Source organism: Salvia hispanica, chromosome 1 (assembly GCF_023119035.1).
Source record: "Salvia hispanica cultivar TCC Black 2014 chromosome 1, UniMelb_Shisp_WGS_1.0, whole genome shotgun sequence".
Classification (NCBI taxonomy): domain Eukaryota; kingdom Viridiplantae; phylum Streptophyta; class Magnoliopsida; order Lamiales; family Lamiaceae; genus Salvia; species Salvia hispanica.
This window is the reverse complement of record NC_062965.1, coordinates 10,162,935-10,190,072: the sequence shown is the minus strand read 5'-3', so window position 1 is coordinate 10,190,072 and position 27,138 is coordinate 10,162,935. Positions and strand designations below refer to the sequence as shown.

Genomic DNA, 27,138 nt, shown 5'->3' with positions numbered 1-27,138 from the left:
AAAGTTTGAACAACATCTACCACATGGCTTTCAAGTACTACAACGTCTACATCATCGTCAATGATCACCCGAAGTTTATGCTGAGTGACGAGTGTGGCGGCCCAAAGAAGACCAAAATCAACACCGACGACATCGCAACGGGGATGATGCTTTCGACTTAAACACGCATATGGAGAAAAGTTTTGGTACACGAATATCAACAAGAATTCGTCACATTTCCAAAAAGTCGCCAAGAGGAAGGGTGTCTCTACGAGCAGTGCGACCGAGGTCTATTGAATTTCTTTTAATCTGCAATTAATTAAAAATTATAAAGTCATCCTACTTCCCCAAATATAACAGTTATATTATCTTTTTTCACCCGTTTTCATTTCTTCTATTCTCAAATTCATTCAAAAGTCATCTATAAATACCTCATTCATCACATAAAATTTTACATACCAAATCTTTTTTCTCTAACTCAGTTTTGTCTCTAATTTTCATTCTCAATTCAAGTATGGCTAACGATGTAGAAATAGCTCGGTTAATGGTCTTAGCGGAGCAATATAATAAAGAGTGTTACAACAACCATCGTGCACATAGATTACAATTTAATTAGGTGGCCATTTTCTTTTCAATGCTTGATCGCCAATCTCATTTCCCTTTGCAAACTTCTTTTCTTTTTCCTCTAGTTTAGCAGCCTTGTTCTTCTCTCGTACCTCCTCCAACGCCTTGATTAATCTCATCAAATTACCATCCGCATCTTCCCCATCGGATTTCCGCATCAGTTTATCAGCCACATCGGCCGGCGACATCTCCGTCTCGCTGAGCAGCTGCCTAATCTTAGCAAACAATTCATGCGAATCAACCTCCAAATAATTCTTGGCCAATATCTTAAATGCCTCAAATCCACAATAAGACAGCTCTATGTGCTCATCCATTCTACCCCTCCTGATCAGAGCCTTATCCAGCTTCTCCACATGATTCGTCGTAAAAACGATAATCCTCTCACCCGGACACGCCGACCACAGCCCATCAATGGTGTTCAGTAGCCCCGAAAGAGTCACCTTACTCTGCTTCTTTTTCTTCTTTTTCTTCTTTTTCTCCTCATTCACTGGATTCTTCTCTTCTCCATCTTCCTCGTTCTCGTCCTCGTCCTCATCCTCCTCGTCCTCCCTCTTTGCTGTGACATCAATCGAGCAGTCGATGTCCTCAATCACAATGATCGACTTGCTGGTGGTGTTGATCAGCAGCTTCCGCAGCTCGGTGTTGTTGTCCACGGCCGTCAGCTCGAGGTCGTACACGTCGTATTGTAACAGATTAGCCATAGCAGCGATCATGGTGGATTTTCCGGTGCCGGGGGGTCCGTACAGAAGGTACCCCCTCTTCCACGCCCTCCCCACATTCTTATAATACTCCTCCGACTTGGAAAAATACAACAAATCCTTAACGATTTGCTCTTTCCTGATCGGATCCATGGCCAGAGTAGCAAATTTTGCTGGATGCTCGAACACCACCTCGCTCCAGATCCCGCCGCGGCTGGAGCCACATCCGGTGCCAGATGCGCCGTTTCCAGCTTTATTAGTACAGAGCTTCCGGCGGCGCTCCTGCACCGTGATCGCCTTCCCCTTTTCCATCACGTGCTTGAGATATTCGGCGGTGATGCGGTGGCGGTGTTTCCGGTAGAATGTGAGGCGGAAATACTTCTTCTCATCCCACCTCGGCCAGAAGGAGATGGACTGCTTATTCGGGTTATGCTCACGGGAAGTCCACCAGACCTTGATGCCTTTGAACTCGTCGGTGACCTCCTCATTGTTGGCGACGGAGAGGACTACAGAGTCGCAGTCGTCGAAGACGTATGCCTCGAGGCGTTTGGCCTGCTTGGTGGATTTGGCGTTGAGGTACCTCTCGATGGTGGAGTAGGCTTTGCTGCGGCGGAAGCCGTCGCCTTGGAACTCAGGGAAGGTGATCTGGATGTATGGGTACACGAAATTGACGAGCTTCTCATAGCATTCCATGATTATGTTGCGAAGTTCGCAGGGAAAGTAGTTTTGGAACATGGCAAACATTACTGTGAGGCCGGCCAAGGCTTTGCCTGTTTGGGCGGCCATTGCGGCCAGGCTCTCGGCCATTCTCCCTGTTTGGGCGGTTAGGTTCATCATTTTTTAGCTTGTATGAGGAATTAATGATGATATACAACTATATTTATAGAGATTAATACCCCTGTTCTGCCCTGTTTCGATGCAATTTCTTCTTCAATGAGATATAGTAAGTACAGGTACTTGCTTTTGTTAGCCTTATTCCGGAGTAATTTCTTGCTACGCGTTTATTCATTTAGTATTTCACATGTCCATTTCGCTTCACAAGTCCACACACGCTATCTGAACTATTATAACTGCATCCATTTTAATATTATGTACTAGTACTATCATTTGTCCTTCGGAAGTCACAAAGGATGCAAACCATATTAATGCTGCCTATCTTTTGAATGTAGTATACTCCCTCCGTCCCGGATAATTTGGGTCACTTTGACCGGGCACGGATTTTATGAATTGTAATGAAAAGTACGTTGAAAAAGTTAGTGGAATGTGAGTCCTACCTTTATATATTAGTTTTATAATAAAATGTGAGTAGGAATGAGTTAGTGGAATATGGGGTCCACTACCAAAAATGGTAAAAGTGAAGTGGGACAAATTATATGGGACGTACTGAAATGGAAAAGTGGGACAATTATCTGAGACGGAGGGAGTAGTACTTATCACTTCTACAACATTCATTTTTAAATGGGGCAATTTCAAACAAAAGTTAAGATAATTAATATAAATTCAATAAACAACAATTGATGAAGACAAGTGTTCTTTTCTTTGGATTTTTATAAAAAATTACTCATAAGCAAAACAATTTATCACTTTTAAACAAAAGTCTATGCTATTCAAGTGACAACATTTAATCGTATATCATCTAGAATCATTTATTTGCTTATGAATATTTTTTTTTAAATCCAAAAAAAAACAAGTATAGATTCACAAAATCATAATTTCACAAAAGCATAGATCATCCATGAATATGATCACTAAATTGACTTCCTTGGAGTGAGTTTCTTCTATGTACATATTTCCGTGTACGTCTTCTAGGCATAGATAGATAGACTTTCCTCTTGTAACACCCCGATTTTTTCTACCATTTTTAATTGTTTTTGAAAGGACGTCGAATTCACTTTTAAAAATTAGGGGACAGAGGAAGTATGTTTTATTTTTGGATATAATATTTTTAGCAACTCTTTGAAATAGATAAATAAAAAATTTAAACAAAGCACAACACAGCACAGTCCGGCAGGCCGGGCCTAGCAAAATGAATAAAAGCTTGGCCCAAACCAATCCGCCTTTGACATGAGTTTGGGCTGGCCTAGGCCTCATTATAGATGGGCCTGTGGTGGGCTGGTTTGGCCCGGCTCTATTGATGTTGCAAATACAAATAGTAGAATAGAACTTAGGAAAGGGAAAACGGAAATTCGAGATGTTTGAATTAAATATAATGTAATGAGATTAGCAATCCACTTTTTTTCTTAACCAAAAGCACCCGTAGTGGGCGGGGGTTTAGGCAGACCCTCAACCCTTGAATAAAGTCAAAATATAACGTTTCAAAACATAATCCTAACCCAAAAGTGACTAGAATTCAGAACAAGAACATGAAGAGGAAACGAACTGAATTTCCCACCGGAGATTGCAACCCACTTATGAAGACAGGAACAGCAGAAAAGAAAACAATATAATTTGCCCTTGATCTCAATTTTCAAATGCGAACGTCCAATGTCCACGAGCATGTGTGAAGTTAATTTTTACATAGCATCCAACGGTAGAGCTTTTTACTTATATGCCAAAAAAAAAAAAATTGGTTTTACCACATGTGTTTCGAACCCTCCTTTTGGCAGAATCCGACTAATCCTGCCAACATATTTTGATTATTAGGATTGATGAGAAAATTTGTGTGAAATATTAAATGCCTCATAAACTAAATATAGCGTTTAATACTTATTTTGAAACAAATTAAAAATTAGTAATTAATTTGATAAATATCATAATTTAGTAACCAACCCATTAATCATATTAATCCAATAAATATATTATACAAACCCAATCATAATAAGACGGATCTTATGAATCAACTCGTGTTCTACAATGCACATCTATCGAATTCGTATGCAACCGTATGTTATATGTATATCAATGATTGGTCTTTTGTTGGTTGGTGCGCGCGAAAAGCTTCTTCACTACCTTCACCAGCGATTCCATCTTCCTCGGCTTTGCACGGATCAATCTCAATTGCCGCACATTAGCGCACTCCTCCAGATCTAGATCTTCGATTTCATCCCCTCCACTTTTGTTGTTGCTGCTATTATTGCTATGATGATTTTCACTAGTTTCTTCGCTTAATTCGGAATCGGCGGAGCTCTGTAATCCCTCGTTGAAATCCTCCCACAGTAGATCCATCGATTCACTCTCCGCTTCTTCTCTTTGGGCGTCCTCCTCCGCATCGTCGATTTTGACGGCTTGGCTCGCGAACTGCCGGCGTTGTGCGGTGGCGGTGCTCGTTTGATCGGGATCGGAGATTCTCCAGAGAGGCGGCAGGAGTGCGAGATTGTTGCTGCTGATCACGGGGAAGGTAAACTCTTCTGCTGCGATCATCTTTTATATGTGAATTGTGATGTATGGATCTGGATGAGCTATATATGAATATAGTCGAATCAGAAAAAGGAAAATTGTGCATTTAATTTAATGAGGGGAAAATTCTGTATTTATTATTATGGGTATATATGTTAGGAATTAGTTGGGATTATAATAAATGAGTTTTGGCAAAAGTGTTAATGAGGAGGTGGCTATCTTCTCCGCATTCCATGGACCTACGTGTTACTCATGCTAACCTTAACCTCCTTTCTTTTCTTTTCTTTTTTAATTTTCATTTATGGAGGAAATGACTATAGTATATAGACATTCACCTACTACCATATATCCGGACGTGATTTTTTCATTGTCGCCCCCTCCGACAGCTTCTAACGTCGCTCATCTCCCTCCGTTAGCTTTCGATAAATTTTATTTCGCACATTCCGTTTTAGTGTCCTGGATCTGGCAAAAATGAAAGAAGGGAAGTAGGGAAGTGACTGGTTAAATCAAGACAATTGAGATGTAACCTACATAATAACACATTCCCTCTTTATTATGGCATAAGGCATATTAATAGGTCCTCCTCCTTCCATCTACATCTCCATTAAAACTTTTGTTCCCACAAATTGACCACTAATTCCATATTTCTTGTGTCTTACTCTCACATGGTCCCATGTTTGACGTTTGGTCAATTAAGTATCGACTTTTCTTCCCTTTTTTCTCGCTTGATTGCGTGATCAATGCAATGCTAATAACACGTGTTTTTCTTGCACTTCGAATTAGCAAGCACGACCTCTAGTGGCAGTGGTAGTGTGAGTAAATGAAATATGACACTACACAATTATATGTAAAGAATAAACCTTATATAGTACTCCTTCCGTTCCGCTAGTTGAGGCGTTATTTTCCAACACGAAGATGAAAAAGATGTTCATTGTATTGAATCGAGGGAGAGAAATAGTAGAGAGAATAAAATAGAAAAATGAATAAAGTAGAGAGAGAATATAGTTGTGAAGGAAAAATAAGTTAATTATTGCCCTAATGAATTGACTCAACTATGAAAAAACTTTTCAAAATAGAAAAAGACTCAACTATGGTTGAAGAGAGGGACTAATATTTTTTAATAAAATAATTCAAAATAAAATATTATTACTTTGTAATGGGTCACCCGAGCCCAGCTCAAAATTATTGCATTCCTAATAAAACTTTACCCAAACCTATTAATTTCATGTACATTCGTGTCAAATTTTCGTGTCAAAAAATTTACTCTAGGGTCAGGTTGGCTCAGTCCAGGCACAAGCCCAATCAGGTTGAGGCCCACAACTATATTTGGATCATGCTGCATTGGCCTTTTTTTATATATGGGCTGAACTCAGACCCCATTGGCCATTGGTAAGTTGGTCGGTTGGTCAGGCTAAACCAAGTAGTAGAACGCATATTTTTTCATGATTTTTCCATACATATTTTGAGCATTTAAATGAACTTAGGTGAACATTGGCACCAATTACAATGTTTTGGAATAAGAACTTGAACAATAAGTACAATTTTAGATTAGCATGCGCAGTAAGCAGAAAACACTGAGCACGATTTGAGTAATGAGCAATAAACACAACTCTTATTGATGATCATCTTCATAAACAAGAAGAAAAAAGCAACGAACACAATGAAAAGTAATAGTAGGATGAAAATCAAAGTTTAATGGGTATCTCACTCAATCGTTACACTTTGATCTGGGCCAAGTGAGTTTTAAAAAGGCCCAATTAAAGCTCATTTCAATTGAGTGGCCCAAGCCCGCTTACTTATTCTATTCTACCAAGCCAGTCCTAGGCCAGCCTATACAGGGCTTGGGTTAGACACTTAGACTGTTGGTGTATTTGACAAGTCTAGTTAAAAGGTTGATCTGCTAGAGGAATTTCAAGAACATCACAATCATATAGTAGCATAATCTGCCATGCATACTTGTCACAAAAAGGGATGTTTATAGCTCTAACTCAGCAATGTCATTGTAGGAGAGTTAAGTAATCAAGCCTAATTAATTGCCATGCATCTAATTAGTTTGCTTATACAAAAACCACAAGTATGCTGCCATGCATACTTGTCACAAAAAGGGCTGTTTATAGCTCTAACTCAACTTACAAGAGTAGCTCAGAAGCCAGCCCATTCTATCTTCTCATTTCATTCTTACCAAATTAGTTGTCGTCTTGCTCTTCATCATGCTCGTCTCCTTCAAATTCAAGGTCACTATCCTGTTCCATGACTTCTGCTATACCATGCTCCTCAATTACTGACAGTGGAAGTGCATCAGACGATCCTTCCTTTTCATCACCATCGGTAAGTGATTCAATGGCTCCCTCACGACGTGTCTGAATGAGGTAATGCGCAACAGATTTGAAACCAAGCTTCGTTGCCTGTAAGTTCAAAATGACATATGCTTAACAGTTCCAATCTATGCATCACTATGTTATGAAATAATGTTTGATCATTGATAAAGCCAACTTCAGTTCCACATTCCAACAGATGAACTTAGGCCTCATGAGATGTACCTTCCTGTAGATTGCTCCAGTAGGGTTCCATCCTTTATCTCTTCGGCAGCGACTGCAATTGCATATTCCACGACATACAGGGCAAACCCAGTCCGGGTTCAAATTAACTTCTCTCACATTCTCCCCATACCTGAATTTTTTTTTTTTACACATACCACATGATCAAATAAGCAACAAGAACAAGTATGCTTTGTCTAAAAATCTAGCAAAGGAGCAAAACAATGAGTTCACTTGAGTGATTATATCATTCATTCATCAAACATGATAAACAAAACTCTAATGGACCATCAAGCAACCAATTCTAATTCTAGTTTAGAATCCAAAAAACAAATAAGTTTAAGATGAAGGTAAAAGAGACCTCATGTGCAAGCAATCTCCACAAAACTGGCCCGAGACGGCGCTGCACTTGCTGCACGAGGTACGCAGTCCGAGAGTCTTTTGCCTGCAACCACATTGTGGACAAGTTAACGATGGAAATGTGGTCATCAACAATCACAATGTTGTTACATCAAATGAATAAACAATGAGTGTTGAAGATGAAATTAGGGATACCTGCATTGATGACACGACTTTCCCTCATGAGAATCGTAAATACGCTGACCGTCATCGTCGAATCCATCAACGAAGAGAGTCCAAGCAGTCGCGGACTCACCTAACAGCTTCTCGTGCTCCTCCGAGTAAATCTCAGGCTTCTCACCGGCTGGAATGTGGATTTCCACCTTCTTCGAGGAGGTGTGCGCCTTTTTCGGAGATTTCTTCTCCGAGTAAACCGGCCGCGGCGCGTCTTTCAGCCTGATCGACGGCATTTGCTTCAGTTAAAACGAATCAGAGAAAAAATTGAAGAAATTTCTAGATCCTACGCAAAGAGTAAAACATGTGACCTAGAAGAGCGGCGTGGAGGATCATTTGAAGGTTTGATTTGGGGCTTAATTTTGCGGAGAGAGGGAGGAGCAGAGAGAGGCTTGAGATTTTTGGAAAGGTCAGCAATGCCGAGAGTCTTCATTCTCTCCATGTTTTCCTTGATTCGTTGCGCTCTCGATGCTTCATACTGCCCTCCTCCGCCTTCTTCTACGGCGCCTCCTTCTCCCTTCTCACTGTCCTTGCGTCTCGTACTCACCATCTTTCTCTCTCCTGTGTGCTGCGGAAGGTGGAAAGCCTATGAAATCAAATTTCTTTTTGGAATATAAAATTACTAAAATCGCTCATACCCATTTACTAGTGCTACTACTAGTATTTCTTTTCCCGCCCAATATTTTGTTGTGTGTACCTTGTGGATGCCATCTCGTAAATTAGGGGTTTTTGGTGAATATTTGGAATTCATTTTGAATACTATATGAAGTTTGGTCAAATTTTAGTCTCTCAATAAATTTTGAAATTGAAATATTGTCATTTTTAATGTTATAAAAAGATATTGATTTGTGCATGGATGGAATGGCTAAAAATAATTATTAGTATTTCATGATTAATATTCCATTTCCAAAGTTCATGAAACATACAAGAATTTCACCAAACTTCGTGACTTAAATACTTATTATCCTAAATTTTTAAAAATGAATTTGGACTGAACCAACTATATGAAAATCTGATTTGAAAATTTAAAATCCGAACTATGTGAGCATTTGTCAAATTTGAATTTGAAAATTCAAAACCCGTACCATGTAATCAATTTCACCAATTTGACATTTCTTCCAATTGAGTACTAGGTATTCACAACATTGCAATACTCCTCCCAAATTATGTAAGCATTTGTCAAATGAAGTCTCGAACACTAAGAAGCTCCAAATATCCTCATTCATGTCAGTGAAGATGTTCATCGTACACTGCTGAAATTTAATCGGTGCGTTGCATAACTTGAAGGGCATTCGACAATAAGCATAGGTGCCTATCAGACAAATGGAGCTTGTCTTATCTTGATCTTTTGAGGCAATCACGAACTAATTATACACTGAGTATCTATCAAATTAGCAGTAAGGAATATCTCGTAATCCTATCTAGCAACTGGCATAGAAATGAGAATGTGAAGTGATCATTTCTTGTTGCCTTGTCCAGTCTCCAATAATCCATGCATACTCTCCACAAGTTGATCAATCTTGTTGCCATGAAAGCACTAGCAATAGGCGCCTAGCCACCGCCTAGCGGTTACGCGTTTAGGCTGGGCGCTACTGCGGCCGGTGAGCCGAGCCTAGCGGGACGGTCGCCCGAGAGCTAGGGCATGGTCGGGCCATTCTTGGCAGTGGCCCGGCGGTCTCAAGGCGTCCGCCGAGCCGTGTTTTTTATTTTTAATTTTTTAAAAATTTCTTCTATAAAATACCCTACTCACATTTCATTTTTTCCATCCATTTTCCTCACATTTCCCTACTCCACACGATAATCCTATTAAAAAATGGCTTTTGGTGGCGATGATCCATCGGATAAGCTCCTCGACGATGCCATGTGGGAGCATATGTTTGCAGAGATAGACCGCGAATTTGAACAAAGCCATTAGGAAAAGATGCAGCAGGTGGTCCCTCGATCGATCCAGCATCAACTTACAATCAACAGGGACCACGTCACTGCCCACCATCGATTGTTTGCTGACTACTTCGTCGAGGAGCTACGGTGGGGGCAGACGGTTTTCCGTCTATGTTTTAGAATGCACCAAGAGCTTTTCCTACACATTGTGTCAGCATTGGAGGGCCGATACGAGTACTTCCAGATGCGCGCGGATGCCAGTGGCAGGCCCCGACATTCGTCGATCTATAAATGCACCTCTACAATTAGGTAGTTGGCTTATGGAGGACCGAACGACATGTTCGACGAGTACTTTCATATCGGCGAGACGACTGTCCGCGACTGTCTTAAGTATTTTTTCCGTGGCATCATCCACAAATTCAGACCCAAATATCTTCGAAAGCCGACCCATCTCGACTGCCAAGGTCTGATGCATTTGCACGGGAACGTGCACGACTTTTCCTGGAATGTTGGACAACATTGATTGCATGCAATGGGAGTGGAAGAACTGTCTAACCGCTTGGAAAGGGATGTATACGACCAGCTTCAAAGGCAAGAATCTCATTATGATCCTTGAAGTCGTTGCTGACTATCGACTGTGGATTTGGCATACGTACTTCGGGGTTGTCGGGTCGAACAACGACATCAACGTCCTACAGTCGTCGCCTCTCTTCAAGGAGCAGTGCCTTGGTGTGGATCCGGTCATTAGTTTCATCACCAACTGCAACCAGCATGATATAGGCTACTATTTGGCTGACAGGATATACCCCAGGTGGCCTGTATTTGTGAGGACGATCAGATGCCCAACGGATCCAAAAAAATTTACTTTACGCAATGGCAAGAGGGTGCGTGAAAGGATATGGAGAGAGTATTTGGTGTGCTCCAAGCGCGATATGCAGTGGTGAAAGGCCCGACACGAATGTTCTATCTCGAGTGCATAGCTGATGTCATGTATGCATGTATCATCTTGCATAACATGATAGTCGACCATGAAGGTCCGAAACTCACCAATTGGGCCAATGAAGACGCTGCTGGACCAAGCCATGGTGTGGCCACCACCCCCTTACACATGGGTGTACCCCATGGTGACGCTGAGAGAGTCCAAGCATTTGCTTTTATGCGTCAGCAACAAGCTCATATTCAACTTCAGCACGGTAAAATCGAAGAGTATGGGCACATAGGGTTGCACGTTGATATTTTTGTATTTTATTTGAAAGTATGTTTATCGTTGTATTGTTTTTCAAATTTTAATACAACGAAGATATTCGTATTACGTGTTTTCTACATTTTTTTTCTCCAATTTAATAAAAATGAATTAAAATGGTCGGGTTGTTGGCTAGGCTGAGCTATTGTAGGGTTGTCAATTTGTGACTCGGTTGTTGGTTGGGCTGATAATGTGGCAGAAGGAATTTATGGCTGGGTTGTGGCTAGGCTGTTGGTTGGGCTATCCTATTGCTAGTTGCCTAGTCCTATGAGTTCATTTTTCTTATTAATAGTCACAGTTTTACCCCTTTCCTCAGTCACATTATACCAAACTAACACACTCACGGTCAGAAATGACATATTCACATTATAGCGAACTAACACACTCACGGTCAGAAATGACATAAATCATGTCAAAATTCAATAACTCTTTCACCTCTTTCTTACTACTTCTCGCATAAATGGTTTCAACATTCTCTGTCTTCACGTATCTATTTAGCTCCATCCTCAATCAAATTTTTGTGCATACAAATAGATAGGCTAATTCCTTTGATGTCGGTGGTCCGCTTGACACAATTCTATGCTCGCATATGACAAACTCAGCAGACCGTTCATAACATTATGGCTAATTCACAGTTCCAGCGTACCTACAGAATGTTGATGGCGTTCTAGAGGAGCATTACAATTCCAACGGAAGGTTTCGTTCATAGGTGGCGAACCCGGCAGACCACTCACTATATTTTGCGATGCAATTTTGTCTCTTCACTTCCTCCAAGCTCTATTCATCCTCAATTTGTACCATATTTTCCTAGAAAAGATATCTCAATGAAACTATAAGCACGATAAAAACACAGAGAAGCTATGGAGAAAAAAGGAGAATATTTGATTCACATCAAGAAACCATTTTGCCATTTTGATCAAACGAAATACTTGCAAAACATTTGAAAATTAGTAGTATTATGATTCATACAAATCATGTTGCAAAGCCAGCCAAAATTCGTGATATTCAGAATGAACTGCTAATCAAGTCTTTATATGATGAATGCACAACTACTGAAATAAATTTTGATTTAGGATTAAAAAATAAAAAAATAATAGGAATCTTGAAAGCACTTGCCCAAAAATGGAACTCTTTACAACTGTCTAGTTCTATTGAAAAAATAAATCCATTCACATGTCAAAAAATCACCTACATATTGCGTCATAGTAAACAATAAGCATATAAATATGAGCAACAAAAATAATCCCATGACTAAACTGGTTATTGAGTTACACTATCAATATCTTCCGGCAACAACTAGGTCAGTTAGTTTTCTTGTCCTCTTCAGTTTGTTGTGTTGAATCTGTAGCTGCAGCCAAGGCTTGCTCGTCCTCCCCACCGAAACCAAATTCATTCACACGTTTCTTGTCGACCGGGTACTTCCATCTTTGATAAAGATATATCAAAAATATAACATCTGAACAACCAAAAGTTACCAAAGTATAAGAAACTAGCAACACTACATAGTTAAAGCATATATGTGCCTTCATCGTATCATCTATTGCGTTTTTTCATCATCTAAACTCATCTCTCATTTTATTACTTCTTCTGCTCGTCCTCCGTTGATGATTGATAATTATCAGTGTTTTTTTTGTAAATAATAATTGAGTTCCATCATGATTCAGATTTTCTAATCGCGTACCAACAACTTACCATCACGGAAGACTGATAGTCGATGTAGTATTGGCATCTTAATCACGAAAGCAAATAGATCATCAATAATTGTGTTCAAAAACTTGTACGTCATCTGCCGCCAGGGTAGGTGAGCAACGGACTTTAGCTTATAATTGATAAAAAGCTGAGGGCACATCATGATAAAACCTGCCGCAGAGAAAATTGAATGTGATTATATATATAAGATAACACGGTGTGTAACCCTGAACAGTAACATCAAATTCAACAAATTAGCTTTAACAGTTTTGGCATCATTGCAGAAATGAGGTATGAAGAATTTCTTAGAGAAACAATCTATTTGCTGGTATTCACACACAGGGATGAAAGAAAAATCTGAAAACACGACCAAAGTGCTTACCAAACATGTAGACGCAGCTTGTAAGGGATGAAAGGATCCACGAATACCAGCTCTTGTGGCGTTCGTACTTTAGAGAGTAAATAGAGAAACAGATAGCAAGGACGAGCAAGATATATGTCAAGTACTTCATAGCAAGATCATCATATTCCTTTGTCTTGTTTGTAGCATATGAGTCACGGTCACGGAATCTCAGCATAGGTATCTTACCAGTTCTATCCACCTGGGTGGAAGGGAAGCAATCACGAAAATTCCAGCACAGATTAGTGTTTGAAAGCATGAGTTATCTAAACTCAGAAACTGATAACAGTCAGACACACTACATAATAAATTACCTCAATATGCATAGCTTTCCCTATTTTCCAGAACTCAATGCAGCATCCAATGCCAGAACTTGCAAGTATCATCCATGAAGTTTCATTGTCAAGCAGGTAGAGGAAGACAATTAGCTGACTAAAGAAATTCACAACAACAGATTTTGCAGATAAACCTTCCATCGACTTGTTTTTATTCCAGAACTGGATATCTGTAGACATAATTAAAATGATTTAGCAGTTAATACAAATGCATGCTCATCATAAGAGCACAAAATGAGGAAATATCATTACCATTTTTGAAAGCCAAGAAGTCAAATATTGAGTGAAGAGCTGAAACAACCATGGTAACTACTAAAAGAATAGGGTTTCCTTCCAGAAAAACTCTCTGTTGAAACAGTCAAACGATTAGGAACCCAGTTTGAATGTTAATACAATTACAACGAGCAATAGAATTCATAGTATTGAAGTAATAATAGCCCTTAAATAGTACTGATCCTTATACGTGAATAAACATGATATGATTGACAATCATACCTTAAGTTCATCAGCTTCCCCTTCGAGCATGCTTCCATAACTCCTATGAACCTGGAATGATTGGTCAATCTGTAGGAAAAGTTGCCATTTTGTCATGCTAATGGGAGCAACCTCCAGATTTAGTGGCAATTCATTCACCGTCTCATTGAGTTGTATTAACTTATCCCGAAGTAACCAAAACTCATTGAAGAAGACAGTTGGGTAGTAATTTCCTGTAGTAGGCTCAATGTTCATGTCTAATGATTCGAGTCAGGGAATAGATACTGTGAAGCTTTCTTGGTGCAAACACTAACCACCCAAACATAGACAGAATAACATGTAAAGCTTTTCCTTGGAATAAGACGGTCACTAAGTAACAAAAATGATGAAAGTGCAGTTCTAAGGAAATAATGAAGATTAAAAAGGTAAACAATGTTCAAGCTAAACTTAGTTAAGCGTTCATGAATCATTATTGAATTTATTTGAGTGCAATGGAAAAAAAAGATATGTCAGCAAACTGTAGGGCACCCAATCAAATAAAAAAAGCTACTTTAAAACACAGCAAGGAGTATACTTGAAATACATCATCTCTAAAATGTACTCTATCTAGATTTGCAACAGAAGTTTTATAAAAAAAACGAAAGATGAAGATTTCTCAAGGATACAAGGAGCAATATTTGGAGGAACTGCATTCTCTGGATATCTGCCACAAAATGGTAAATAACAATTGGTTAGCCCTTCTGTCAAAATAGCAACTTATAATGGAGTACTCATGAAATAGCATCTTATAAAAAGTAATTCATATGAGCCTGAAATATTATCAATATCAGTCATGAAAAATCATATAAAATAAACAGTTAATTTTAGACAATTAAACCTTGTGAAATCATCAACCAGATTTATGGTAATATTTGGTTTCCAGTATGACTTCCATTCCGTTGGTTCATCCTCTTTCTCTTCTTCATGGATATCTTTGGCTACCTGAAGCATAAATAGTGCAATAAACTTCTTGATACAATGCCAAAGGAAAATCTGATGGTTGAACATTCAATAATTGTATCAAAGTTTGCATTGAAAATTACAAGAAACTTGCATACACAAATTAGGTATTAAAGAACCAGAAAGTGAAAAACGTAACAGATACCTCAGAGATCTTTTTATCATCCCCTGGGCCTTCTGAATTCCCTAACAAACTCTTTTTCTTGTCGGCCTTTGACTTGGGCAAATATACCACAATAGCTGTATACATGGAAACAAAATCTTATAAGAACTTAGGCACCCCCAATATTGCGACAGCCAGTGTGCAACACAAACTAAATAAATCAGCAACATCTCACGATGTGTCTGCCCAAAAGCTGCCAATGGCTGGTACTCAGGATCCTTGGGATCTGGCGGATAGCCAGACTTAGCAAAGAAAACATGGGCGTATAGACTCCCATTAGATTTTAAGGCCTGATAACAGTAGAATAGTTCGTTATAAATCCCAACTGAAAGCAAGCCAATCAGCTTAAAATCAGAAATCTTATGAAGTTCATGAGCAGAATAACCAGCACCTCAGTAGGTTGATACTTTAATGACAGAGTTCTGGTACTATCTGGAGTCCAAGCTGCATAAGGTATATTTGTCTCCTGCCAGACGAGGGCAGCCTCACTTCCAAAGTCACTAAATTTATCTTGCTCGGATACGTACAACCACATGTCCTGAAAATAAAGAAATGGTGGATGTGGATCTAGTCATCTAGTAAGTCCCAAAGGTTGATTGTTTTATCAAATTAGACTTTCCATTTAGTAGACTACTTCTGTTACAAAACAAAACGATGTTATACTGCCATGTCAACCAGCTCAGCAGCTGCCCTCAACAGGGATGGGATTAAGTGAACCAATAACAATAATGACCAAACTTCTACGGATCATGGTGCTGCTTAAATGCAATTCTTCTGCCCCACTGTGGTCAAGTAGTATTATTTATTCGGTCGACCCCTTATAGTTGAGTCATTTCCTTTTGATGGCAAAAACTATTTTATTCTTTCTCCTACTTTATTATCTATTCTTTCTCTTACTTTATTCTCTTTCCACTTGACTCATTAAACACTCCTTTAACCTTTGTGCACAAAAGAAATCCATCAACTATGGTAGGATGGAGGGAGTAGTATTTATCAAAATAAATCACACTAAGGGTGGCATAATACTGTACGCAGTAAATTCCAGAAAGGACCTGGAGCTATTGGATTTGTTTCAGACTTTCAGTGAACCTAAACATACTCTAGTGAGCAAAAAGTAGGAACCAAATTCCCATCCAATGGATGATTTATCCATTGATCCACCAAAAGATTACACTACATCTAGGCAATAAGGAAACTCAATATGAAGTCATGCTGTCGAGTGTCGACAACCAAAGCTCAACAATTAGCCATATGGAGTACAAGATTTGTGGCTTCAGTAGGGCCATAAACCACCCACTGATTTTCGTAAAATTCATAATTTTAGATAAAAGTAGAACAAAAAAGGATGAACAAAACCAGCACGCCACGCACATCAATCATGTAAGCTAATTACTCAATACACATTCGCTGCTACGAACCAGTGAATTAATTCCACACATGAATGCATACAGATGTAGAGGAGATTTGAATTAAACTAAACTCCAATTGAAACAATAGAAGCTAATATGAAATAGTACGAACCAAAAGTTCCCCTTTGTGGAAGAGATTGGAGATCTGAGTTGACGATTGAGTGGGCGATCGTTTTGGTCCGAAGAATTTAGAAGCGAAATACCAGAAAACAGCTATCCTGATTACTCCGGTTAGCATCTGACCCATTCCGGCTTGTTGCTGAGGCTGCTGCCGCCTCACTCCGCCACCGCCACCGTCGTCTTGTACTGCCGGCGGCTCCATATCGGAAATAGGTGGTGAGAAGGAGAATACAAGAGAGATTGAGAAGATACCGTGGTTAGACTACAGCGTAACGCCTAGTATGGCCGACGGAGATAAACTTCAATTCCAATGAATAAATTCGATATGTATCTCTCAACTTAGCAGATTCCTACTTTCTCTCCATCGTTTCACATGAAACGCATTAAATAATAAATAGTGTGATTACTACTTACTTAGATTTCATTATTTACATTTTGAGGCGTAAAACATGGTATAGTTAAAATCTAAAACATGATTCCATATCTCATGTACAATATTAATAAAAATTAATTGTATCAGATTGCCTGTCGATGATAATACATACTCCCTCCATCCCGATTTAAAAACGGGCTGGGTGCCCAGCCCTTTTTGATTTGTATATATGAGCCCAGCCCAGCCTAGGCTCAGTTAGCAAGTGGGTTTGGGCCGGGCCTGGGTTGGGCCAAGATTACATATTTTCACATTGAATGAGAAACAAATGATAGTCTTCATAATTTCATATACAAAAATTATAAATTCATAAGATTTAGCTAAATGTATGGTGTAGCTAAAATATAGTAGTACTATGTTAGATCTACCAATTTAACTAATTCGTTATTGTAGCTATGTATTTATTTTTGTTAGAGATAAAAACAATTAATAATTAATCTCTATAACTATGTAAATCTCTTTAATTCTAGAATTCACTAATTTGTAAAGAGAAATTAGTTAACAAATGAATCTCTATAATTATGGAAACCATTATTAATTCAATCCAAGGAATAGGATCCACTATTTTTATAGAGAAATTTAGTTAATGATTATAATACATAAAATCAAGTATATAATAAAAACATTATATATTGAGGGAATATATTGGTTAAGTATGAACAAATTGAGTGATATAGGTCAAGTATGAACAAATTGAGGGAATATATTGGTTATTGAAAGTTCTTATTCCCTCCGTTCCATAGTAATAGAGTCATTTTGTCATTTTGGTACGTTCTATAGTAATGAGCCATTTTCTTTTTTAGTAAAAAGTCAACCCATTTTTCCACACCTACTTTACTCTCTCTTACTTTTTTCTCTCTTCATTTCTCTACTTTTTTCATTTTCTACTTTATTCTCCTTTATTTAACTCATATAACACAATTTTTCTTAATTTCCGTGCCAAAAAGAAGCGCCTCCATTACTATGGAACGGAGGGAGTATAAATTTTACTTTCTTTAGACTCTTTCAATGAATCACTAATATAATTATCACGCTCATATCTAATAACAATATTATTACTTAATTTTAGGGAGCCATATTTAATCAAATCTCGATAATTATGGAAATTAGTCTTAATTGAATTAATCAATTATTCCCAATGGTCTAAAAGTAAAGATTAATTAAATTTTTTATGTTTTTTTACTTGTATCTATCTGATGGAGTAGAATATTTTTGCATATTAATTCGTGAATTCATAAAATATACATATGGAATAGATTTAATACTATTAATTAGATAAATGAGATGTACTGGGCTGGGCTTGGGCCTAGGCTGGGCTTCAAGTGGTCCTGAGCCCGGGTCGGTCCTGGGTTTGTAAAACAACCCAATTGGAGCCCGTTTAAAGTACTAAGCCCAATCCAGGCACGCTCTATTTCAGTAACAGGCCGGGCCTGGACTGACCCACACAGGGCCTGGGCCCGGCTGGGCTAAGTCAGCCCAGCCCACTTGACATCTCTAGCAACGAGAGGGGGTGGTCGCCGTTTAGCCGCCGCTGTAGTCCCGATGCATCGCAAAATAATTTCAATCAATTTAGAGGGTTAAAAATAATTAAAAATTCACAATTAACAATTTAATTTGGTCAAAATAGAGATTAAAACCGTTGACTGTTTAAATTAATGGAACAGTTAGTTTTGGACCGATTGTGATCCGAGTTGAAATGTCCAGGATGCAGAAATTCAAAAGATAATGTCTAAGACCAAAATCGTAAAATGAGCATATGTCCAAGACCAATTTTGGCTCTCTCTTTTATTTATGCGTAGTGGCTGCGCCTATTTCACACATTAATATTTCTTATTTTTCGTTATTCCATATCAGGATATAGTATCCTTTTTTTCTCTTTATCATTCTATCGTTTTCCCTCGAATCTTTCATAAATTTCATGTGTCGATTCTTTACACTATTTCGTTGTTGCAACTTTGTTTGCTCCAAAGAAACTTTAGAAGATTGGCCTGCTGCTTTTAATAGGAAACTGTAGATGATACTTGTGTCATTATATATTTATAATGATTATTTAATTTTTTTCTAAACTCTATCATGACAATAAATAATACTTCATCCTATATAAAATATATCCATTGTACCATTCACATGTCCATTTCGTATCATCGCCATCAAACACGTATTATATCATAATCGCATCATATAGTTCCAGAGGCGGACATAAAGAGAGCCATGGGGGGCCCATGGAACCCCCAATATTTTTAAAAAATTCTAGGGGTATTTTAGTAATTTCACATTAAAATTAATTTAAATATTAATTTATATTAAATTAGAGTTAAACCTAGATAACTAATATCCCAACTTTAATCTTCTCGGCCAATATTCACTCCAGCCGCTACCCATTCTCCCCCTTTCTCCAATTATCCAATACATAATTTAATATTGCTTCTCTATCTCAAGAATTAACATCTCAAGAATTAACGGCAAGCAATTCCATATTCTAATGTTTACTTTCCATTGCTGAATAGCTTGAGTGTTGTTCCATATTGTCTATTCACTTACTGTTCGTTCGGCAATTCGAAACCAAGTAAGAGAAAAAATGTTTTGTATTCTGAAAATTGGGTGTTTGAGGCTTTGAGCTTCTGAAAATTTTTCAGTATCTGGGATCGGTGGTCTTGCTCAGAAGATGCTTTCTACAAGAAAGCATGAAAATTTACCATTGGTTTATTTGTTAGTCAAGTTGTCATTGCTCTTGCCGGTTGCTACTGCCTCAGTGGAAAGAGCATTTTAAGCAATGAAATTCATCAAGAGTTTGAAGGAACTGGCAGCGGAAGCGCTGGTGGACGCTAATTAATTTGCATGAATTAACATAATTTAGCAATCATTAATCACGCCAATAAATCACATAATAATCAGATCTATTTAGAAGATTATTTAGACAAAATCTATTCGCGTAATTCTTACATGTATCATGCTCATAACTTGAATTAATCATGCTTTAGAATATTGAAACCTAAAACATGCTTTTCTACGGAGCAGAAAAATACCTAATTAATTCTCCAAAGAATTGAAGATGGCTAGCTCCTTGTCCACGTGACGCTTTGAATACTAGACCACAAATCTTCTCTCTGGTTCCCGAACTGTACTCCGATATCAGTGTGGGCTGATCTCACTAGAATACTAGGACTTAAATAAAGAAGACAGAAGAAATCCTTTTGTGAATAGGAGTGGAAATCGAAAATCTCCTCAGCTGGGGAGGGGGGGGGTGGGCGAAATTTTCGAAAATTTCAGTGCTGAAATTGTGATAATTCTGTCTCCTTTATTCTCCTATTTATATTAAGTTCATTTTGGGCCCAAACAGGGATCTATGGAAGGTTTTGGATATGTGGTCATCCAATTTACTTTTTACTAATTAAATTGAACCCACAATTTAATATAAGTTATAGTTGGAATATTACGAGCAGCCACTACAGAAGTAATATTGAACTCTCCCCATCCAAATCCGAAATTATAAGTAATCCGGGTTTCCGTTTAACTTTCATTTCCCGCGCTTAAGATAAAAATATCCGTTAATTAATTAATGTCTGCTATGGACTTAATTAATTAACTTCTTATTAATTCCAAGAGTGCACTTAGCATGAAACGCTTATTTATTATTCATAGAGTAATCAAACTCCAACTAGTTAGGTTCCGAATAATAAAACCTTGTTTCGCGCTCCTCTTGAGGACATTATCAAACGAGACTCACCTCGTGCACGATTCAACATAATAGCAATCCTAGAACCGCTAGATATTGATCACCACTACCCAATATATCAGGATCATTGGGTTACGAAAAACCCGCACCATTTGATAAGTCAAAGTAATGCATAATCAATACCGTATGCTCAATGCTAACCTACATTGATTAAGAAACAAATATTTATCAAGACCTCGCCTTTCAGTAGATAGCCTAAGGTCAGGTCTTGCTGTTAGATTCGTTCGGTGCTATACCACACCAATGTCATCTTATTTCGGTAAGGCTTAGAAATATGCGGACTGGCATTGCAACCTTTCTCGATGGATAGTCAAATTCCATCTAGGTTGTGAAATTCATCTTTTTCTTTGTTTAGAACTGACCGTGTTAAAAGTGGACGACGCCCACAACCGGTCTACTAAAACAAAGACTTGGACTTTGTTAAGTTAACTTATACATTTAAACATGTATTAACATCCATTAAATGTAAAACATAACAACATTATGACAAAAACAATCTGTTTTATTCATTGAAAAATAAAATAAGAGTTTTACAGTATTCAATCACTCGAAACGTGATTTCTAGTATACAAACTCTAACAGAGTTCTCTATGTAATGGTATGGGAAACCAACTATTACAGATTGCTTAGTTCCTTACATTGAAAAGGATGTCTTTGTTAATGTCACTAATGAAACTATTATGCAGCGATTCCAGAAGATGAAGAATAGAAGAGAAATGTTATGATATGTTTGTTTTTGACTTTAATACTTAAACATTATTATTTAATTTTATATTTTTCTAATTTTATTATAAATTATTTTTGGACCCTCCATCGTAAAAATCCATCCGCCACTGTATAGTTCAATTATTCACTCCAAGTCAACACATAACAATTAACCACATAAAATATGTAAAAGTAAAAGTGTAATTTATACAAACCTACCTGATTAAGATAGATAATTTAACTGAACTCCAAATACCTTTTCCTGTTCTGTAACCCATATATCCCAAGTTTATTTTCATCGAGCCTTCTTCATTTTTCTTTTCTTTCTCGGACTCTTTCATTTTCCTCCCTCCGCAATGTTTCTTTTTCTACTAGATAAGAAAGATGGGATATGAGAAGATATGTAAAACAAGATAAGAAATACGGACTTCATGTCGAGATATGCAAAGATATGATTTTTTTCCGTCGTTGTTTGATAGAAAAGAAATTATCTAAATTTGTATTGTATATTAAATAACATGGCTTAACTTGACAAATTGGTGGGATACATAAACAAGGTTAATGTTATAATTTTGATAAGATTAGATAGGGCCCTGGTCTTATATTGGGCTTTGAGTTATGCTTAACTATGATATCAAATAATTAGAAATGTCCATATACAATTCTCTATCTTGGTATTACTAACCTATGAAACATGTTTTATAATATTCTCCTCATCTTTATTATCACTTTTCTCTTTTTATATTACCATGAATAACATAACTTGATTCATCTTCACCTATATACTACACACGTCGACTATATGAAACAATTTCTCTTACACGTGTCCAAAATTCCAATCCATATATATCAACATGAAAAAGTATTCTACTACATAACTTAAGAAGTTAATATATATACTACTGCATAAAGAAAATAAACAAGTTAATATATATACTACTGCGTAAAGAAAACAAACTACACATATGTATAAACTATTATAATATTGGACAAAAGTCCGGAAACATTGCACATATGTGCATACACATTCATTACCATTTAAAATTAATATACACATTTATAGATTACATATACTTAGTTTAACTATACTAAATCATTAAAAATTATTTGTTTCCATCGCTTATGAATGTTATGTCATGTTAATGACAAAATAATTATAATATAAAATGAGATATATATTTTAGTTAAGAATGTTACATTATGCACACATTTGTATAACTAATTAATCTACTAAATAATACGCATACACCGTACATGTAGTTAAGCTAATTTAATTAGCAAACTAATTATATATTTTTGTATCATGTTATTATTATTATTTTGAGTTAGGGATGTCACAATTATATTATTATAATTATGATAGACGATCCATATTTAAACAATTCATCGTAATAATAAATATAATAATATGATTATTCTCATTTATAATTAATAATTTATTAAAAATTTTATATTATTATTCATTTTTATAAATAAAAAATATAATAATTATATTTTTAGGTTGATGTTTAAATCAAAAATAAAATTTAAAATCTTAATATTTTCCAAACACGGGAAAGTAAAGTTATTGAGAATCATATTTCCGAGATTCATTTTCTCAAGAATCATTTTCCATGTCAACTTTACTTTTCCGTCAACCAAACATGTGTTGGAACTACCGCAGCGGATGACACGAAAAACAAACAGGTCCTTACGGATCTATTTAGGTGATTATGCATTAGATTCCCATTTGATGCAAAAATTCTAATCTAAGAAAAACATATCAAAATTCCACATTAACATGTTATTTGATGTAGACCTGATTGTTACCTCTCGATCCATTGAAGGTTGGCGTTGCTTGCTGAACCTCCCGTTGATCTTTGATTTCTCGACCACAAATCTTCCATTCTATTCCAATGTCCTTGATTATTCATCCGGGTGGGCGGATTTTGAAGAATCAATGATAGTGAAATGAGATCTTTGGAAAACCACACAAAGCACGAGATTGTTTTGATCTAATCCTATGAATTAGGATAGAACAAGAACAAAACCAAGAACCCTAATCTCCCTTGTGCTAGGGCACGGAAACCAAGGCAAGAGGGAGGGAGAGAGCGCCAGTGAAGGCAGCTAGGGTTTTGAGGAGGAGTTGTGAATTGTGTATTGTGTATTAGGGTTTCCCATCTCATTCTCTATTTATAAGATAGACTTGTTGGGCTAGAATGAGGATCAATGGAGTGAATTAGATGTTGGCTCACTCTATGGATCCCATTCTAGCCCAACAAGTCTATCTTATAAATAGAGAATGAGATGGGGAACCCTAGCACATAATTCACTATTCACAACTCATCCTCAAAACCCTAGCCGCCTTCACTGGTTCTCTCTCCCTCTTGCCTCGGTCTCAAAACCCTAGCCGCCTTCACCGGCGCTCTCTCTCCCTCTTGCCTCGGTTTTCGTGCCCTAGCCCAAGGGAGATTAGAGTTCTTGGTTTTGTTCTTGTTCTATCCTAATTCATAGGATTAGATCAACACAATCTCGTGCTTTGTGTGGTTTTCCCAAGATCTCATTTCACCATCATTGATTATTCAAGATCCGCCCACCCGGATGAATAATCAAGGACATGGGAATAGAATGGAAGATTTGTGGTCGAAAATCAAAGATCAAAGAATCAGAAGCAACGTCAATCCTTCAATGGATCGAGAGGTAACAATCAGATCTACATCAAATAACATGTTTATGTGGAATTTTGATATGTTTTTCTTAGATCTAGAATTTTTGCATGAAATGGGAATCGAATGCATAATCACCTAAATAGATCTATTAGGACCTGTTTGTTTTAAGTGTCTTCCGCTGCGGTAGTTCCAACAATATGGCCTAAGAGAGAAGTAGTGTTAGTAGAATGTGGGGTCCGTATTATTACTAAGAGATAAGGGAAAAAAGGTAAGAGAGAAGTTGTTGAAAACTTTCCTTTTTTAAATGTGCTCTATTTTTCGTGAATAATCAAAAATGATAAATGTACTCTATTTTTCGTGGATGGAGGAAGTAGTACTCCATTTAATAGGATAATATGTTAGTGTGTTTCAGTATTTTTATTTTTTTATATGATGATTGCTATATCGGGATAGGAATTTACATAATATGATTTGCCTAATACTCCCTCCATCCACGATTAGAGTCCCAATTTATCATTTTATTTACATACATTGTTTTGAATTTATTTTTTAGTTTAGGTGAAAATATGAAGAATCAATTACTCCCTCTGTCCGCGAATAGGAGTCCCGGTTGACTTTTATCATAAATTGTAATAAGGTCTCACCTTCCACTAACTCATTTCACTCACATTTCATTTAAAACTAATATATACAAGTGAGACCACTATTCCACTAACTTTTTTCCATCCATTTTTTCTAACATTTCTTAAAACTCGTGTCGTTAAGAAATGAGACTCTTAATGACGGACGAAGGAAGTATAATGCATGTGAAGCTAGATTTAATGCAAGATTAAACAATGATAAAAAAAAAGAATAAATTGGCAAAAGAAGTTGTTTGAAAACAATTTATATGTTTTAAAGCTAGTAAAATAGATGAAGCTCGTTTAAAACAACCAAACATTGAATGGTGGTCCAATTAAGATAATTAAGAGCTTCGGTGAAGTTAGAATTGATTATAAGGAAAAAATTTCAATTGTTAAGCGACAAACTAGACTAGAGTGTTAGTGCCTTCATAGAATCATAATAATGGATTTTCTACTCCTTCAAAGGTGCATTTACTTCGATCACACCATAGTGTCTCTGGTGTGAAAAGAGTGTTAACTAAACAATTTTCAAAAGCTAATATACTAGCTCGTATGCAAATGCAAATACTAGAAATAGAGTTTGGTAGGCCTAAAAAGTGTAAGTTGCATGGAAAGATAATCTGAATTTTGAGAAACAATTGAGAGATTGTAAAAGGGGAATGATGTTGGAACTTTGATAGAATTCTTTACATCTGTGAAAGAGAGGAATTCAACATTTTTACAATTAAGACAGATTCAAATAATAAGTTTAAAAAATGTTTTTGTGCAAATTCTAAATGAAAAATGGCTAATGGTGTATTTGATGATGTCGTGGTGTTTGATTCCACTTATAACAGTATGGTAATGATTTTTACCTCTTTCATAGGGGTTAATCATCATCGATAGTTTTTTTGTTGTGGATTTCCAAGTGATAAGAATTATACATTTGGTTGTTTAATAAGTGCCAGGAAACTATGCCAACATGAGCATCAAAATCAATTATCACTGATCAAGATACTTCTATGACGGAAACACTTGCATAAGTTTCACCAAAAACAATGCACTGTTATTGTTTGAGGCACATATTGAAAAAAATTCTATACAAGATTTATATATTGACTTTCCAGGAACATTATCAGAGCATAAATAATGTTTTAAAAAAAATTCTACATCTCCAGAGGAATTCGAGCATGGATAAAGTAAATATTATGATTCCATCTGGAAATGTATGATTTTTATAATATTCTTATGCTTTAATCTCGAAAAGACTGCGGAAATATTGTTTAGAAATTTGTTCAATATGTACCTCAAACAATAACGGTGCATTGTTTTTAGCAAAACTTGTCCAAGTGCTCTCATCATAGTAGGATCTTAATAGTGATGATTGATTTCGGTGCACCTGTTAGTATAGCTTCCACAAACTAATTAAGCACCCAAAATATATATGATTTCATCTTCTCGTCACTTACAAATCCACGACCAAGAGCTAACGTTTGGTGCCTATGAAAGGTATAAAACATTCCATACTTATTAATGTATAAGTAGAATCAAATACTACGACATCATCAAATATACACCCCTTTTTTATTTAGAATCTACCCAAAATTTTTTCTAAACTTTTATATGAATCTGTCTTGTAGTAAAAGAAAAATGTTGAATTGTTCTTTTTCTTAGATGTAAAAAACTTTATTAGAGTTTCAACACCTATCTATTTTTTGTTCATTCCTTAATTGTCTCTCGAAATTATTAGTATCTCTTTTTCCATGCAATCTACACTTTCAGGCCCACCACACTCTATTACCAATAGTTGCATTTGCTAACAAATTGGTATATTAGCTTCTAAAAATTGTTGATTCAATACTCTTCACAACAGAAACATTATGGTGTGATCAAAATAAATGAACCTCTCAAGGAGTAGAAAATCCATAATTATTACCTTCCATGCAGTACTAACGCCCTAGTCAATCAGTTCGTTGCTTGATAATTAAAATTTTTGCCTTACAATTAGTATTAGCTTCACATCGAGCTTTTAACTTAATCGGACCACCACTCGATGCTCGATTTTTTAACAAGCTTCATTTATTTGACCAGCTTTAAAACATACAAATTGTTTCAAAACAACTTCTTTTATCATCTTATTCTTTTTACTATTGCTTAGTTTTATACTAAATCTAATTTTAACGTGCATATGGATTGTAAATTCAAACACATAATGTCAAATAATCTATTGATGCAAATTTATTTCCAATCTCTGCCTTCCAGTCGATTGTAGGATGTATAATTGATTGTTCATATTTTCACCATAAACTAAGAAAACAAATTAAAAATAATGTATGTAAACAACGTGATACAAATAATTTGAAAGAAATTTAACACTGATGTGGTCATTAGAAAAAGGTTTTAGGCAAACCATGTTATCTAAATTTCTCAACATATATATACTGACACAACAACCATCAATTATTATTAACTATCGAGTTTAGAAAAAATTTGAATACTCATTACAATTATAAATATATTATGACACACCGATATCATCTAAATTCCTCAACAGAAA

The 27,138-nt window shown here is 36.6% G+C and overlaps 3 protein-coding genes across 3 annotated transcripts; all 3 read right to left on the bottom strand.

Moving 5' to 3' along the window:
* Window positions 1-506: 506 nt before the first annotated feature.
* Window positions 507-2,162, bottom strand: LOC125203240 (AAA-ATPase ASD, mitochondrial-like). Its single transcript, XM_048101554.1, has one exon. It carries the CDS (start codon window positions 2,136-2,138, stop codon window positions 588-590), a length of 1,551 nt encoding a protein of 516 aa, XP_047957511.1. The 5' UTR covers window positions 2,139-2,162; the 3' UTR covers window positions 507-587.
* Window positions 2,163-6,598: 4,436 nt separating this feature from the next.
* On the bottom strand, window positions 6,599-8,328 carry LOC125202814 (cell division cycle-associated 7-like protein). Its single transcript, XM_048101286.1, has 5 exons — window positions 8,059-8,328; window positions 7,730-7,969; window positions 7,536-7,619; window positions 7,178-7,307; window positions 6,599-7,042 (listed from the first exon to the last, which is right to left on the bottom strand). Exons 1-5 carry the CDS (start codon window positions 8,295-8,297, stop codon window positions 6,824-6,826), a joined length of 912 nt encoding a protein of 303 aa, XP_047957243.1. The 5' UTR covers window positions 8,298-8,328; the 3' UTR covers window positions 6,599-6,823.
* A 3,666-nt stretch (window positions 8,329-11,994) lies between these two features.
* LOC125202172 (cleft lip and palate transmembrane protein 1 homolog) lies at window positions 11,995-16,829 on the bottom strand. Its single transcript, XM_048100530.1, has 12 exons — window positions 16,453-16,829; window positions 15,323-15,469; window positions 15,107-15,221; window positions 14,914-15,008; window positions 14,647-14,750; window positions 14,435-14,472; window positions 13,791-14,026; window positions 13,548-13,641; window positions 13,275-13,465; window positions 12,943-13,162; window positions 12,564-12,731; window positions 11,995-12,327 (listed from the first exon to the last, which is right to left on the bottom strand). The coding sequence occupies exons 1-12, from the start codon at window positions 16,660-16,662 to the stop codon at window positions 12,173-12,175; spliced, it is 1,773 nt and encodes a 590-aa protein (XP_047956487.1). The 5' UTR covers window positions 16,663-16,829; the 3' UTR covers window positions 11,995-12,172.
* Between the last annotated feature and the right edge of the window lie 10,309 nt (window positions 16,830-27,138).

Coding starts and splice junctions, on each gene's coding strand:
- LOC125202814 (XM_048101286.1), bottom strand. CDS start 8,297: ATGGTGAGTACGAGACGCAAGGACAGTGAGAAGGGAGAAGGAGGCGCC. Junction 7,970..8,058: donor CCTCCACGCCGCTCTTCTAG/GTCACATGTTTT, acceptor GCCGTCGATCAG/GCTGAAAGACGCGCCGCGGC. Junction 7,620..7,729: donor AAGTCGTGTCATCAATGCAG/GTATCCCTAATT, acceptor ATGTGGTTGCAG/GCAAAAGACTCTCGGACTGC.
- LOC125202172 (XM_048100530.1), bottom strand. CDS start 16,662: ATGGAGCCGCCGGCAGTACAAGACGACGGTGGCGGTGGCGGAGTGAGG. Junction 15,470..16,452: donor TCCACAAAGGGGAACTTTTG/GTTCGTACTATT, acceptor CTTTATTTTCAG/GACATGTGGTTGTACGTATC. Junction 15,222..15,322: donor TAAAGTATCAACCTACTGAG/GTGCTGGTTATT, acceptor TACTGTTATCAG/GCCTTAAAATCTAATGGGAG.
- LOC125203240 (XM_048101554.1), bottom strand. CDS start 2,138: ATGATGAACCTAACCGCCCAAACAGGGAGAATGGCCGAGAGCCTGGCC.